Genomic DNA, 13352 nt, shown 5'->3' with positions numbered 1-13352 from the left:
TAACAATCAGATTTATTCTCTTGGAAAAAATGTATTTCCAGCATAATTGTTGTTTATAATTTTTGTTTAGTAAACAATTTGGGTTGTTCTTGTGTCTGGAACTAATTGATGTTAGCAAAATTAAGGCAGTGGGTCACTCATCTGATTGGGTGGGGAGAGAGAGAGAGAAGGAAAATCAAAGGGGATGATGGGAACTAGTAACTGACCTAACACTTGCTACAATGGTACACAGAGCCCTCCTTCTCTGAACTTGTTTTCTCTCTCCAGTATTTGGGGGTGGGGGATTCTGCAGTATGAGGTGCAAATCTAGCGAGTCCACAAAAGTTATTAATCCCTCCTTCACCCTCCCACCCCAGTCACTCATATACTGCAAAGTGAGTTTCTTGCCCATGCCCCTAATCCCACCCCACCGGCTCCAAGTCCTACCCAAGCAGCGTCTGCAGTCTCTCTTCATGTCTCTATCTCACCCTCTAGGCTTTCTTGCACTTCCCCTTCTTTTCCCGTTGTTGGAACTTCCTCAGCCTCCTAGCCCACGTGTCCCTCCACTGTATCACAAGGCTGCTTTTGTCTGCTACGATGCCATTCTGGTCAGGAGAGTCCTCATCATGGCCCAGCAGCAAGTATTTCTTCATGGGTTTGATTTTGGGGCATTTGCAGGCAATGTCCTTGGAGCGTATCCAAAGGATCTGGTCACCACGCCGTATTCGGTTTGTCCCTTGTTTGTACACAGAGATGATATTGACTGTGAACTTCCACCATTCTCCTGCCTTGTCTGCTTTCAGGATGTGGATCTGGACAGCTGGGAATAGAAAGCCAAGATTGTAACAATCATTTTAATCCCTTTTCTCCTCAAGGTGACGTAGTACAATTTGCACCCTTCCTGAGTTAGAAGCAGTAGTTAACTGAAGGCAGCTTAGAAATATGTGTGTAATACCTTGCCCTGTTGTGATGGTTTTAGATTCCAAATACACAGATCATGCCAAAGGTCCACAGATTGTGAAAAAAATTACCTGTTTCTTATCATCAAGTAAAGAAAAGATTATCTGGATGGGACAGATAATGCAGATAATGCCCTTCATGCAAACAAGCTTTTGGCTGTTATAAAGTTGGTTCCCTTGAAGCCAAGATGGTTGATCTGCAAGAGCTAAGACAGGTGGAGAGGTTTGTTGACTGAGACCTTCAGGAATCTGTTGGAGAGATACCTTTCTATAGTCAGTATTGTACCTTATTTTTTTAAAAAGGGACCCAGAAAACAACAGGCTGAGTAGTTTAACATCTGTTCTGAGTAAATTGGTAGAAAGTGGTGTTAAAGATAGAATTGGTATAAACACATAGAAGAACAAGCCTTTCTGAAAATTAATCAGTATGGCTTCAGTTTAGGGAGAGTCCTGCCTCAGCAACCCCTTAGAATTTTTAGAATGTCTACAATAGGGTAGTACAAAAAAAAAAAAAATTGGCCAAATTTCGGGTTCAGGTTTATTGTGCCCATTTTTTTCTTTTTTGGTAAATCCATAATAAGCTGAATACCCATACCACTAAAGGGGTATTTTGGCTTTATTTCTGAGTTTACCGAAAAAAATTGGGTCCATTATAGTCTATGGGGATTTTTTATGCTCCTGTGGGGGCATTTTTGGAGGTAGAGTCACCAAATTTGCAGTGTAGCTGCAAGGAACTCTCCAATGGCAGAATGGAACTTCCCTGTCCCCCTCCTCTCACTGCATCCCATTGATCTCCATGAAATACTGTTCCTTAAGGACAGGGGTCCCTGAGGAATGGCAATGGTGGGGGTCTGCAGCAAGAAGTGGGAATTGGCGGAAATGTCAAATTTTTTCTGAATCCAACCCAGTGTATATTTGGACTTCCAAAAAGCCTCTCATGAGGTGCCTGGGAAGCTTTTCGTGAGTAAGCAACAATAATGAAATGAAATGTCCTTTCATGGATTGGAATGTTAAAAAAGTGAAAGGGGATAGTGGGGGAGGTGAGCAGTGAGGTGAGCATAAGGGAGGTGAGCAGTGAACTCCTCTATGTATCTGTATTGTGACTGGTGCTATTTAATTCATACATGATCTGGAACTGGGTAGTTTAGAAGACACCAAATTGTTCAGGATAGTACAAACATAATTGGATTGTATGAAGCTCCAAAAGGATCTCTCCAGACTGGATGAATGAGCAATGAGAGCCAGTGTGGTGTAGTGGTTAACAGCAACAGACTCTAATCTGGAGAACTGGGTTTGATTTCCCACTCCTCCACATGAAGCCTGCTGGGTGACCTTAGGCTAGTCACAGTTCTCTCAGAACTTTCTCAGCCCCACCTGCCTCACAAAGTGCTTGTTGTGGGGAGAAGAAGGGAAGGTGATTGTTAGCCGCTTTGAGACTCCTTAAAGGTAGACAAAAGCGGGGTATAAAAACCAACTCTTTTTCTTCTTCAAGGAAATGGCTGATGAAATACAATGTAAGTGCCTAGAGATGTATGTTGGGACCAAAAATAAAATTATATTCCTAATTTCACATATCCTGTGAGAATCTGAGCTGGTGATGACAGACCAAAAAAACCTCCTTAGAATTGTCATAGTTAGTTCACTGAAAGTGTCAACTCATTTTGCAGCAATAGTTTTAAAAAGGCAAATTACATCCTAGGGATCATTGGGATGGGATTAAGAATAAAACGGCCGGCATAATGACGTCTTTACGCAAGGCCCTTATAAAGCCTCACCAGGTCACAACATCCCCAAAAGGATATTGAAGAGGTACCAAATGCACAGAAAATGGCAACCAAAATGATCCTAGGCTTAGAGAACCTAATCTATGAGGCAAAGCATCTGGGCTTTTTGGTTTAGAAAAAAAGGCAACTCTGGGGTAACATGATCAGAAGGTCTACGAAATTAGGCTTCATGAGATGAGATGGTGGCCACTAGTTTAGAAAGACTTTAACAGTGAGTTGGACAGAGTTATGAAGGATAGGACAGGATCATCAGGGTCTTCCGATTCAGTGACAGAATGCCTCTGATTTTCAGATGCCTGCACAAGGAATACACAAACTTCAGCTGAGGCTTCTGAGTTTCTCCTGGCTTGTCCTTTTTAGGTCTTCAAACTTCAGGCCTCCAATGCTGCAAAATAGCTTTCCTCAAACATCATTCTGAAAATACATTTTTCGTATAGGTTGCCTTCTTTTTTTGTTTAAAGGATAACTGTCTTATTAAAAGGAAAGTTTTCAAACTGAATGCACACATAAAGCTGCCTTAAAGTAAATTTTGTCTTCTCTGTCTGGCAGTCGCTATTCAGGTCTTGGGTACAGGCCTTTAACATCACTAAGCACCTGGCCTGTTATCGGACTGAACCTGGGACTTTCTTTATGCGAAGGCTTTACTATTGAGTCATGGCCCCTTCCCAAAGGAAGAAGCTAAAAATATTCAGTTTAGCCATAAAAGTGAGCCTTGGGTAGGCTAAGGCTTACTGAAAAGGAGCAGATGGTGGGAATAATTTCTCAGTGTCAAAATGGGAAGAAGGAAGTTTCTGTGCAGAGAAAACAATACAACAATGGGTAGGTTTTCAATCATTTGGAAAACACACCTTTCCTAAATGCAATGATGGGAAACAGGGCAAAGGCTGGTGAGTTTCAGGTTGCAAATCCTTTTGTTTGAATGCATGTATTGTATTAATATTGGGCGAAAACGCATGGTCGCTTTAGCCTCCTTTATTCCCTGTTTCAGCCAGGATTCAGCCAGGATTGAACGCATTCGTTTCGCCGAACGTGCGTTCGATCCTGGCTGAATCCTGGCTGAAACAGGAAATAAAGGAGGCTAAAGCTACTATGCGTTTTCATCCATTGTTTACAAGCAGGGGACCTCATTATCCCTCCCCTACTATTTTCTCTTCCCCTTCACTCGTTGCCCCTATAGCCTCTCCCCCTTTTTTGCTTCCTTGTCTCCTTTCAACCCACCAGACAACCTATCTTTATCTGGCCCTCTGTCTTCACCTATCACTCCTTTCCTCCTCCTGATAGCTTTTCCCCAGGAAAACTCTGGCTGAGTCATGTGATGCCAGCTGGGCTGTTAACCTGCAAGGACTTGTGGGGGCTACCTCATATTACTCTGTATCTCCTCCCCACACTATTTCCCCTTTCCCTCCCCTTCGAAGCCCCCATCTCCTCACCTTTCCCTGCTGCCTTTTCTCCTTCTCAACCACCACCCAGCCTACCTTTTATCTGCCCCTGCATCTTCAGCTATATTATTTATTTACTTCATTTATACCCCACCTTTCTCCACAATGGGGTCACAAAGTTGCTTGCATCATTCTTCTGTCCTCCATTTTATCTTAACAACAACCCTATGATGTAGGTTAGGATGGGAATGTGTGACTGGCCCAAGGTCACCCGATGAGTACGATGGCAGAGTGGGGATTTGAACCTGGGTCTCCCAGATCCTGGTCTAGCAAGCAGCCAGTCCTGGGTGAGTCATGCAAGTTTCATGGTAGCAAAACGCCTGGTAGATGCTGCTGGGCCAGGGTCCAAGGAATTCTCCCTCAAAGACCAAAACAGCCCTGGAAAGGACCATGCCCCCTCCCACTGCCTTTTACTCACAGAAACCAAGGCCTAAAGGCAGCAATACTGTTTTGGTTGCCTAGCAAAAGTCACTGGAGATATAGATCCTCTATCATTTGGGGGAGTTAATCCTCCCCCAATGGTTTGTTTGGTTTGTTTGTTTATATTTCAATTTTTTCTGCAAACCTAGGGTTTTGCTCAGGAAGACCTGTCTTGTCTGTCCGTGGCCCTAGTCTTCGGATTGAAGTATCCACAGACTTGGGCAAGATGAGAATTAGATATATTGATAGAGAGGAACAATTAAATTCAAATGAATGTTTGGGATTCTGAGAGTCTTTCACCTTAAGAGTTCAGATTTTTTTAACATAAATTAAGTTCTAGAAGCTCCAAGCACATGCACACTTGATCATCCAAAAGATGTCCCCTGCAGTCTAAAATCAAGTCATAGGCACTAATAGTGCATCATTATTATTTTCCCAGGAATGCTCCCAAAAGTAGCATTCCGGGGAGAAATACACACATGCAATGCTCAGAATCGTTTATCACACAGATTGCCCAGATCACAGGGAAAGCCTGTATGCTAGATCTATATACCTGGAACCTATTCATAGTAAGGTGAAGTATATCCATTGTATGGCATCTATCTGCATGGTAAATTATTTTAAATATTATATCTGGGGCAACACAGACTTCACTAGGAAGATGTTTTGTAATTCCTATATGAAAGCCTTCTTTGACCACCCAGTTGTTTCAGTTATCCTCCCTATAATGAATAGTTGCTATAACTAATCAGATGTTTCACGAAGGACAGCTTGTGTTGCTGTGATGTACAAAGCTGAAGACGGAGGGCTAAATACCATCTGAGTGGCTTTCAATAGTTCTGTTTACCCACCTTTATTATTCCTTTATTATTACCCACCTTTATTATTCCTTTTCTAATTGTTTCCAGGTTTCTTGCTGACTTATCTACCCTATAAAAATTACCAGTTGCCAAGACAAAGTGGTTCTTGGTAACCAAATGTTGGAATCTAAGAACCAAAGGCAGGGTTAGCATTATCAGGCCCAAAACTTTTGCATTTGAGGCAACATATGTAGCATTATTGAAGATAGGAATGTGAGTGAAGAAAACATACCTATTATATCTCACTCTATAAATATTATTTTAAAATGAGAAAATGTACAGCTATGACTATGTCAGGGTCACCAGATGCTTGCTTAAAAAGCAAATTTCTGACCACATATTTCTCCAATGAGTGTGAGAGTAAAGGCGAAGATGAGCCAATTTCGTGGTTTTGGAAGCAAACCATTTTCCAAGCAAACCTTTAAACCAGGGGTGTCAAACATGCGGCCTGGGGGCCGGATCCGGCCTCTTAAGAGCTCTTATCCGGCCCGCGAGCCAGCCAAGGCAGCCAACCCCCAGTCCTGTAGTGTCAATGATCAAAGACTGTTAAATAAAAGAAAATTCCATAAGAGCATTATTGTTTTAAGTATGTTTGTATTTTAAGTAAAAAATAAAGTTAAAAAATCATGAATTGGCTTTGCCTGTGTCTTCTATAGAGTTTGTATCTCCGGTACCTGGCATTAAATTTTACGGTACACATGGCCTGGCCCAACCATAGTGGCATTTATGTCATATCCGGCCCTTATAACTAATGAGTTCAACACCCCAGCTTTTTTAACCATTGACTTGCTCCAATCTAATATGGAAACACTTGACTGAAGGGGGAGGTCAGAGGATACTCGGTTTCTAAAATACATAGTCTTTGGTGGGGGGGGATGCCTGAGTCTCCCCTTATTTTTATCACTGAAGTGAAAGACTAGCCTTGTTCATAAGTTACAGTGAATGCATATACATGCTGCATGCGCGTGAGTATACCTGTTTGTAAGAAAGAGCCAATGCATAGCCTTTCTTATGTTCTTAATGCTTAACACTTTTCATACCTATAGATGATATCCTTTCAGAGGACTGGAGAGTTGTTATTGTCATAATTGGTATATATGGTCATCTTTTCTGCCCCCAATTCATATCATTTTGCAGGTTTCTATAGTACTTTCAAGCACTTGTTAGAAGAAGAAGAGTTGGTTTTTATACCCCAATTTTCTCTACCTTTAAGGAGTCTCATACTGGCTTACAATCGCCTTCCCTTCCTCTCCCCACAACAAGCACCTTGTGAGTTAGGTGGGGGCTGAGAGAGTTCTGAGAGAAACTGTGACTGGCCCAAGGTCACCCAGCAGGCTTCATGTGGAGGAGCAGGGAAACAAACCCGGTTCACCAGATTAGAGTCCACCGCTCTTAACCACTACACCACATTGGAACTGCTTCCTAGCAGATGCAACAGATGCATGGGCACTGTCACAAGCATCTATTGCATAATGACTGTGACATCCATGTTGATTAATAACACATTCCTCTTTATGAGTCCATGGCTGGAACAGTTTAAGGCTTTTTGTCATCTCCTTTTAATTATGGTGTATCCACTTCCTCACACACACATGTCCCACTGAATGTTTTACTCTTTGCTCCATTTTTCTTCAAAAAGTATGCGCTTCCCTACCCCCTCCAATTTTTTTCTGGAGTTAGAGAAAAAACACTACTTAAATAGGATAATTTTTTGTATGGAGTTAAGAATCCTGGCAGTTAGGGACTATCATTTGCGGCTCGAATGTAATAACCTTTGGCTTGCCGCAGAAATCTTTAACTAGATCACTGTCCTTAAGGGAAGAGGAAGGGAAGACTATTTTGCATCATTTAAATTAAGTATCTGAGAATGCTCATAGTCACTGCCTTGATTGACCTCCACTTGATCCATTCCATCCGCAGCTGATTTCAAATGTGGGTGGAGTTGCATTTTGGCCAAGGAAAATTGTAAATTCAGCAGTGAGCATTTGGTGATTGGTGAAGTCGTAGGGTTGCCAGGTCCCTCTTTGCCAGCGGGGTTTGGGGAGGGGAATCTAATGCCATAGAATCTAATTGCCAAAGCGGCCATTTTCTCCAGGTGAATGGATTTCTATCGGCTGGAGATCAGCTGTAATAGCAGGAGATCTCCAGCTAGAACCTGGAGGTTGGCAACCCTATGAATTCAGCTCTCCTACATTTTGAGCTTAAGGCTCCTCTTTTTCTTTAACCAATAAAGCTGACTTTATTGACTTACAAGCTATTAGCAGAAGTTACTTAAATCAGAAATTAGAATAAAAATCCCATTCAGTGAGGCTTCTGCTTCCTTCTCCAGCAAATATCAGCAAGCCCTATATGAATCTGACTAGTGAGGAGTTAAACATATTTTCAAGAACCTTAGAGCCATACAAGAGTCTTAAATGCTCTTACACAGTAGATCTATTTGCAAGTCTTTGGGCTTGAATTGTGCTCTAGTCAGTAATTAATTGTCCCAGGCTATGATAATGTATAGCAATAAATTATATTTCTATAGACTATATCTCAGTGTGTTGCTAGGCTCCTGAAATGTCTCTGTGCTGAACTGTGTAGTGCTGGAGTGGTAGCAGTTAACTTGAACCCCAAATCCATGCTATTGTGACGCAGAACTAGTCAACCTTCCCACATAGCTTACAGGGCCCTTACAACTACTTGCTCCACAGCTTAGGAATCTGCTTCTTGCCCCTCTACTGCACACCCAAACCAGCAAATGCCCCAGTGAATATTTTGCACAAAACGCAGTAGGCTGTTACGGCCATGTTTGGGAGTACTGATTTTCTGCTGAATTTTAACACTCTGCGGGAGAGACGATTTGTTAGAATCAATGCAGCGTCCTCTAAGCAAGGCTGCATTTTTGTTCCTGCCTCACTATTCTTCTGCTTGGAGAAGCAACAAAGACAACCCGACAACTGCTGCCACATCCTTCCATTGCTTGCCAGACTAATAAGCGATCAAATCAGCATTTGGCTAGAGGAGGGAACTGACAAGCCAGCTGGTTAACAGGGTTGGTAACCTCTCGCAGTAGGGAAGAAGGAAAAATTCCACCAGAGGCAGAATCTCTCGTCCATTCATGGCTGGGCTTGCGCTGTGCGCCACAAAGCCCCCCTCCCAGTCAACTGATCACAAGCAAAGTGGATTAGCTTGAGCCCTGGCACCAGGAAAAACATGATGGGCAAAATTGTTCAGATTGGTAACCGGGGGCAAACGGATGAAGTAAGCAGCAGGTGCCCCATGAGCAGCAATGCAAGCCTGCTGAGTTCTAGCAATGTACCCCCTGAGGGGGAGAACAAAGTGAAATGAGTCACAGCTTTCACATTAAGCATGTTACTGCCTGGGCCCCAGATGACACCAGTTTCCGACATAGTGTGGCGTGTGTCCAGCTCCTGGCTAAAAATATCTTAAGCATGCACAGCTTGGAGTCTGTGAGCAAAAAAAGGGCAGGGGTCCCCACAATGCCATCATATTGTTGTTCCTACTGTGCGACTAAAATAAACCAGCTCCCTAATGTTTGTAAACTTTACTCTTATACCCTTATTAGTGAAGAGAAGGCCAAGTCAACCAGGAGTCACCCTTCTAGGAGATGGGGTTTTTGTTTGTTTGTTTGTTTGTTTGTTTGTGGCCTCCGTAATTTCCTGAGGCCCACTGACTTTGAGGGAATGGGTCATTGATTAGTTGAGGAATGAGCCAAGGTAGAATAAAGCCCATTTTACCCAAGAATGTTTATGATGCTGGAGACAGGTCTCGACAAAACGGTCTGGGTCAGTTGAAGACCAAACAGAGCAAACCTTGCAAAGTTTAGTTATCATTGTCTATGCTGTAGTTCTCTCTATAAAACTGTTGAGTGAGGTTAGCAACCTGTCCTTTGAAAACAAAATGGAAGCTGAAGCCTGGGCTGTAGTTTCAGTGTGCTACTAACCAGCCACCAGATGGCAATATGGTACTTTAGGCAGCTGAGAAATTGTGGAAGGGCTCGCCCATCTGAGGAGAGAAAAACTGGATTTTGAATCTCTTGCATCTCCTCAAGAGCGTAGCAAATTAAACAAATTTAAATAAATCCTTTTAAAGATCTTACTCATACTCCATTTTAATGTGCTGGTGAAAATTTTGCCTACCGTAACATTTTTAAAGAGTTCGCAAAATGCTTCACAAATTCAGAGAAATAATTGGGGGGGGGGGGGGAGAGATGCAAACTATGTGATGTTGATTGTTTTACCACAACGTTTAACTTCAAGAATCCAAAATATTCTAGGAGGATGTTATCAAGCTAAACCAAAACCTTGGAAAAAGTTGCTGGGAATTCCCACTCTTCTCATCCTCTCCAGATGCTTACAGGCCCAGAACAAATATATTTGATATAGTTTCTTGTGGTTCCCCCCCCACCCCCGCCAACTAAGCCTAGGTCAGGTCCTTCTCTGGAGTGAAGTTTGTCATTATTATTAAAATCTCAGTCTTGATATAGGCTAGAGGACTTATTGGGTTCACCTGTTTTGTTCTAGTTTAATATTGAAGATTTATGAGGTTTAATCTTGGCTTTTTGCAAAGGGTGTGACCCATCCAGCCACGTTCCTTTTTACAGGGTTTAATTCGTTTTCCCCCAACCAGTTTTATAGCCACCCTGGCAGGGCACATTTATTCAGAACTTCCTTTTGTCACATAACATACCCACCCATGACATATGGATACAGTTACAGCCAGGATCGTGTAACTATTTACTGCCATCCCCAGGAAACTCCCCTAATGCTCAGATATATTATTTTGCCTTATTAATGTGTCCAAAAGAATAGCTGTTACAGAAACATATTTTTCTATCCCTCTTCAGATGTATCTTTAGATGTTTTAGGCTTTTATAAGAAATGCTTTTTTAAAAGGCCTTTTAAAACATATTTTTTATTTTTCCATATGCTTCAGGCAGCCAATGTGCCTTTCAACTAAGAGGATGACTAACCATAGTCTCCATGAAACAAGGATTTTTCCAAAAAAGGCTGTATAAGGAAGGATGATCTCAACTTTTGGAATAGGAACCTCCAGGCTCAAACCCACCCTACCCCCAAATCCTGATTCTTAATTAATATGGGAAGGGACTGGTGGAAAGGCAGTTATTTTGCCAGGATCACACTGGCAATCCAGGAGTCAAAGGCAAATCCTATTTGGCTATCTTTTTTCAAAACTCCAAACCAGTCCGGAATCATTTCGTTAGCACGCTTCATGGGTCAGAACTTCAATCAAAGATGCTTATTGATCCAGCATCCTGGGGAAAGAAGACCACAGTCTTTTCTGGGAGCATGAAAGTGAAATGGCTCAAACTGCCTGTTTGCCTGACACACTGTTGTGCCATTTGTGTCTGGAGAGGAATGTGGGAGTGGAAGGGGAACGAGTGGAGTTAAGTAACACACATGACCATAAGAATTAAGAGATTAACAGCCCAGGAAATTGAAACCTTCTCTTGACTTTCTCAGCCCAGGTGTGGTGGTGCACAAGCACACTATGGGGTAGGTGACCTTTCTTTCCTTTGGATGCATAACGACATCTCACTGGACTAGAAAGCAGCGTTCCTGGGAGTGCCACATTCCTCTACACTTAACCCAATCGTGTTACTGCTGTTTTGCCTTTTTCTTATAGCTCTGGGTTTGCCTGCATGGCCCTCAAGCTTAGCCCAGACACTGGATATGCCCAGCATGAGAAATAAATGCCAACTTGGTATAAGCACATTTTCTCTGATCCATTTTGCTCCACCTGTCTTCCAGTTTGATGTAGAGAATTTTTAAAATTTGCACATGTAGTTTGCCACGATTTTCAGTTTCTGTCTCTCCCCCCGTCCCTTTACAAGCTACTGATGGGCATGAAGCAAAAAGAAATTGTTCAGGCTGTGAGCCTGTCCTGCACAATGTGTGTGTAAAGAGTCAAGTTGCAATTGACTTACAGTGACCCCTGGTGAGGTTTTCAAGGCAAGTGATTAAGTAGAGGTGGTTTGCCATTGCCTTCCTCTGCAGGGTCTTCCTTGGTGGTCTCCCATTCAAGTACTGACCCTGCTTAGCTTCCAAGATCTGAAGAGATTGGGCTATACTATACCATTCCACACCCTGCCCTGTACAATACCCATTATATATTAGGTGTTTTTATCAACTTCAGATGACAATAAAGATGCAGTTGGGTGAGTTGCATTACAATTCCCCTTTTAATACAGTATTTTAATGAGTACATAGATGCCCTCATGTCCATCAGTAACGTATAAGGAACGAAGGCAAAGAGACAAATGGAAATTTGTAACAAAGTGTACATTGGTGTTGTTCCACAAACAAGATCAAATAATTTTGAACCCTCAAATCTAGGGAGAAAGTCAGATGGGGCATACTTAGTGCAAATGCTCTGGCCAGGTTGTATTTAAGGGCTTCCCTCAAAAAAGACAGTCTAAATTCTTAGCAATATTATTATTATTCAGTGTAGCTTCATTAAGGAACACAGTAAGAGTCCTATATTTAACTTTGGGGTTATCTAGTCTCTTACTATGACTTTAGTTAGTATAGCTGAGCTGTGGAGAATCCCCCTAGAGAAACGGCATGTTCTCATTGCATGAGTCTCCAACTCTGCACATTAATGGCTTTCATGTCGGCACTTCAGTGACATTTCGATGACAAACCAGGAAAAGCCAACTGGCAGGTTTAATTTATCAGCTGTCTGGATGGCATCAGATTGCCCTAGTGCACAGCTAACAAGAATCCAACTTGAGTCTTGTCCTCAAGCAAGAGGTTCAAAGGTGGTTTGTGGAGAGGGGGCAACCTTGAATAAATGAATTCTTTCCGATCGTATATATATATATATGCTGAAAGCCTGGCCTACAATCCAGCTATAATTTTGTTTGTGGCTTCTTGTTTGTGGCTTCCTAGAGGCACCTGGTTGGCCACTGTGTGAACAGAGTGCTGGACTTGATGGGCCTTGGTCTGATCCAGTAGGGCCTTTCTTATGTTCTTATGTAATCAAGCAGCTCCCTACTCCTGCTCTCACACTGTACTGGGAGCACCAAATGACAAAAAAGTGCCCTACAGATAATTTGAAACTGTGAGGTCCTCTTGTTTGCAGTAGGACTATGCAAGAGCTGGGGAGTCACAGGCATAAAACTGAAGGATGTTAGCTTAGGATGGTGAGAAAGCCAGGTTCAGATCCTTACTTGGTGACAAAGTTTAATGGATGACCTTCTCTCTCCGCCTAAATGCACTTGTGAGGGATAAAACTGGGGCGACTCAGTTTAACTCCACGGGGAAAGATGGAATAAAAAGAATAAAGAAACCACCTCTATTTTGATAACCCAGGAAAGTTCAGATGTCCTCACCAATAGCTCCCTGCAAATGCTTTCTCTTTCTAAGCTACAAAATACATCATCAAAATATCTGCATGTGTGTATGGGGGGAGAGTGGGACAGAGAGTGGGTGGGCAGAGCAGCAGGGGAGTAGGCAGAGGGTGGGCAAAGGGTCAGGGAGAAAGACAGCTAGGAGGCTGGAGCAGGGGAGAGTGTGGTGGGCGGGCAGTCGCTGCAGAGGAGCAAGCAGGATGGCAGGCACAGAGATGTGGAGGGGGATGAGTGACAGGCCAGAATCGCAGGGAGCGGGGCAGGAAAGCAAGAGGGTAGGGGGTTTCTCTTGGATCCCTGCTGAGGGGAGGAATGGGAGACCAGACCAAAGGGGGGGTTGAGGTGGTGGTGGGGAAATGGGATTCTCCCTCCCCGAGCGAGTCCCCACTTCTTACTTAAACAATCTAAAGCATGGACAACTTATGGGCTCTTCAAATGTACCAGCTGCTTTCCCCCTAGCTGGCTTGCTGGAATTAAGCAATGCCATTAACTAACTCTACTTAGAAGCTAGCCAAAAGTAAAAAAGAATTTTGGTG

At 42.9% G+C, this 13352-nt stretch overlaps 1 protein-coding gene across 1 annotated transcript in view; it reads right to left on the bottom strand.

Annotated features, from left to right (window-relative positions):
• Positions 1-424: 424 nt before the first annotated feature.
• NTN1 (netrin 1) overlaps positions 425-13352 on the bottom strand; it is a 221884-nt gene continuing 208956 nt past the window's right edge. The window contains exon 12 of the mRNA XM_056848173.1: positions 425-799. Coding sequence (XP_056704151.1) covers positions 471-799 — 329 coding nt within the window. The 3' untranslated portion in view covers positions 425-470. The remainder of the gene's footprint in view (positions 800-13352) is intronic.

This window comes from Euleptes europaea, chromosome 1 (genome assembly GCF_029931775.1).
Source record: "Euleptes europaea isolate rEulEur1 chromosome 1, rEulEur1.hap1, whole genome shotgun sequence".
NCBI classification, from domain to species: Eukaryota; Metazoa; Chordata; class Lepidosauria; order Squamata; family Sphaerodactylidae; genus Euleptes; species Euleptes europaea.
This window is presented reverse-complemented; position numbering and strand designations above follow the sequence as displayed.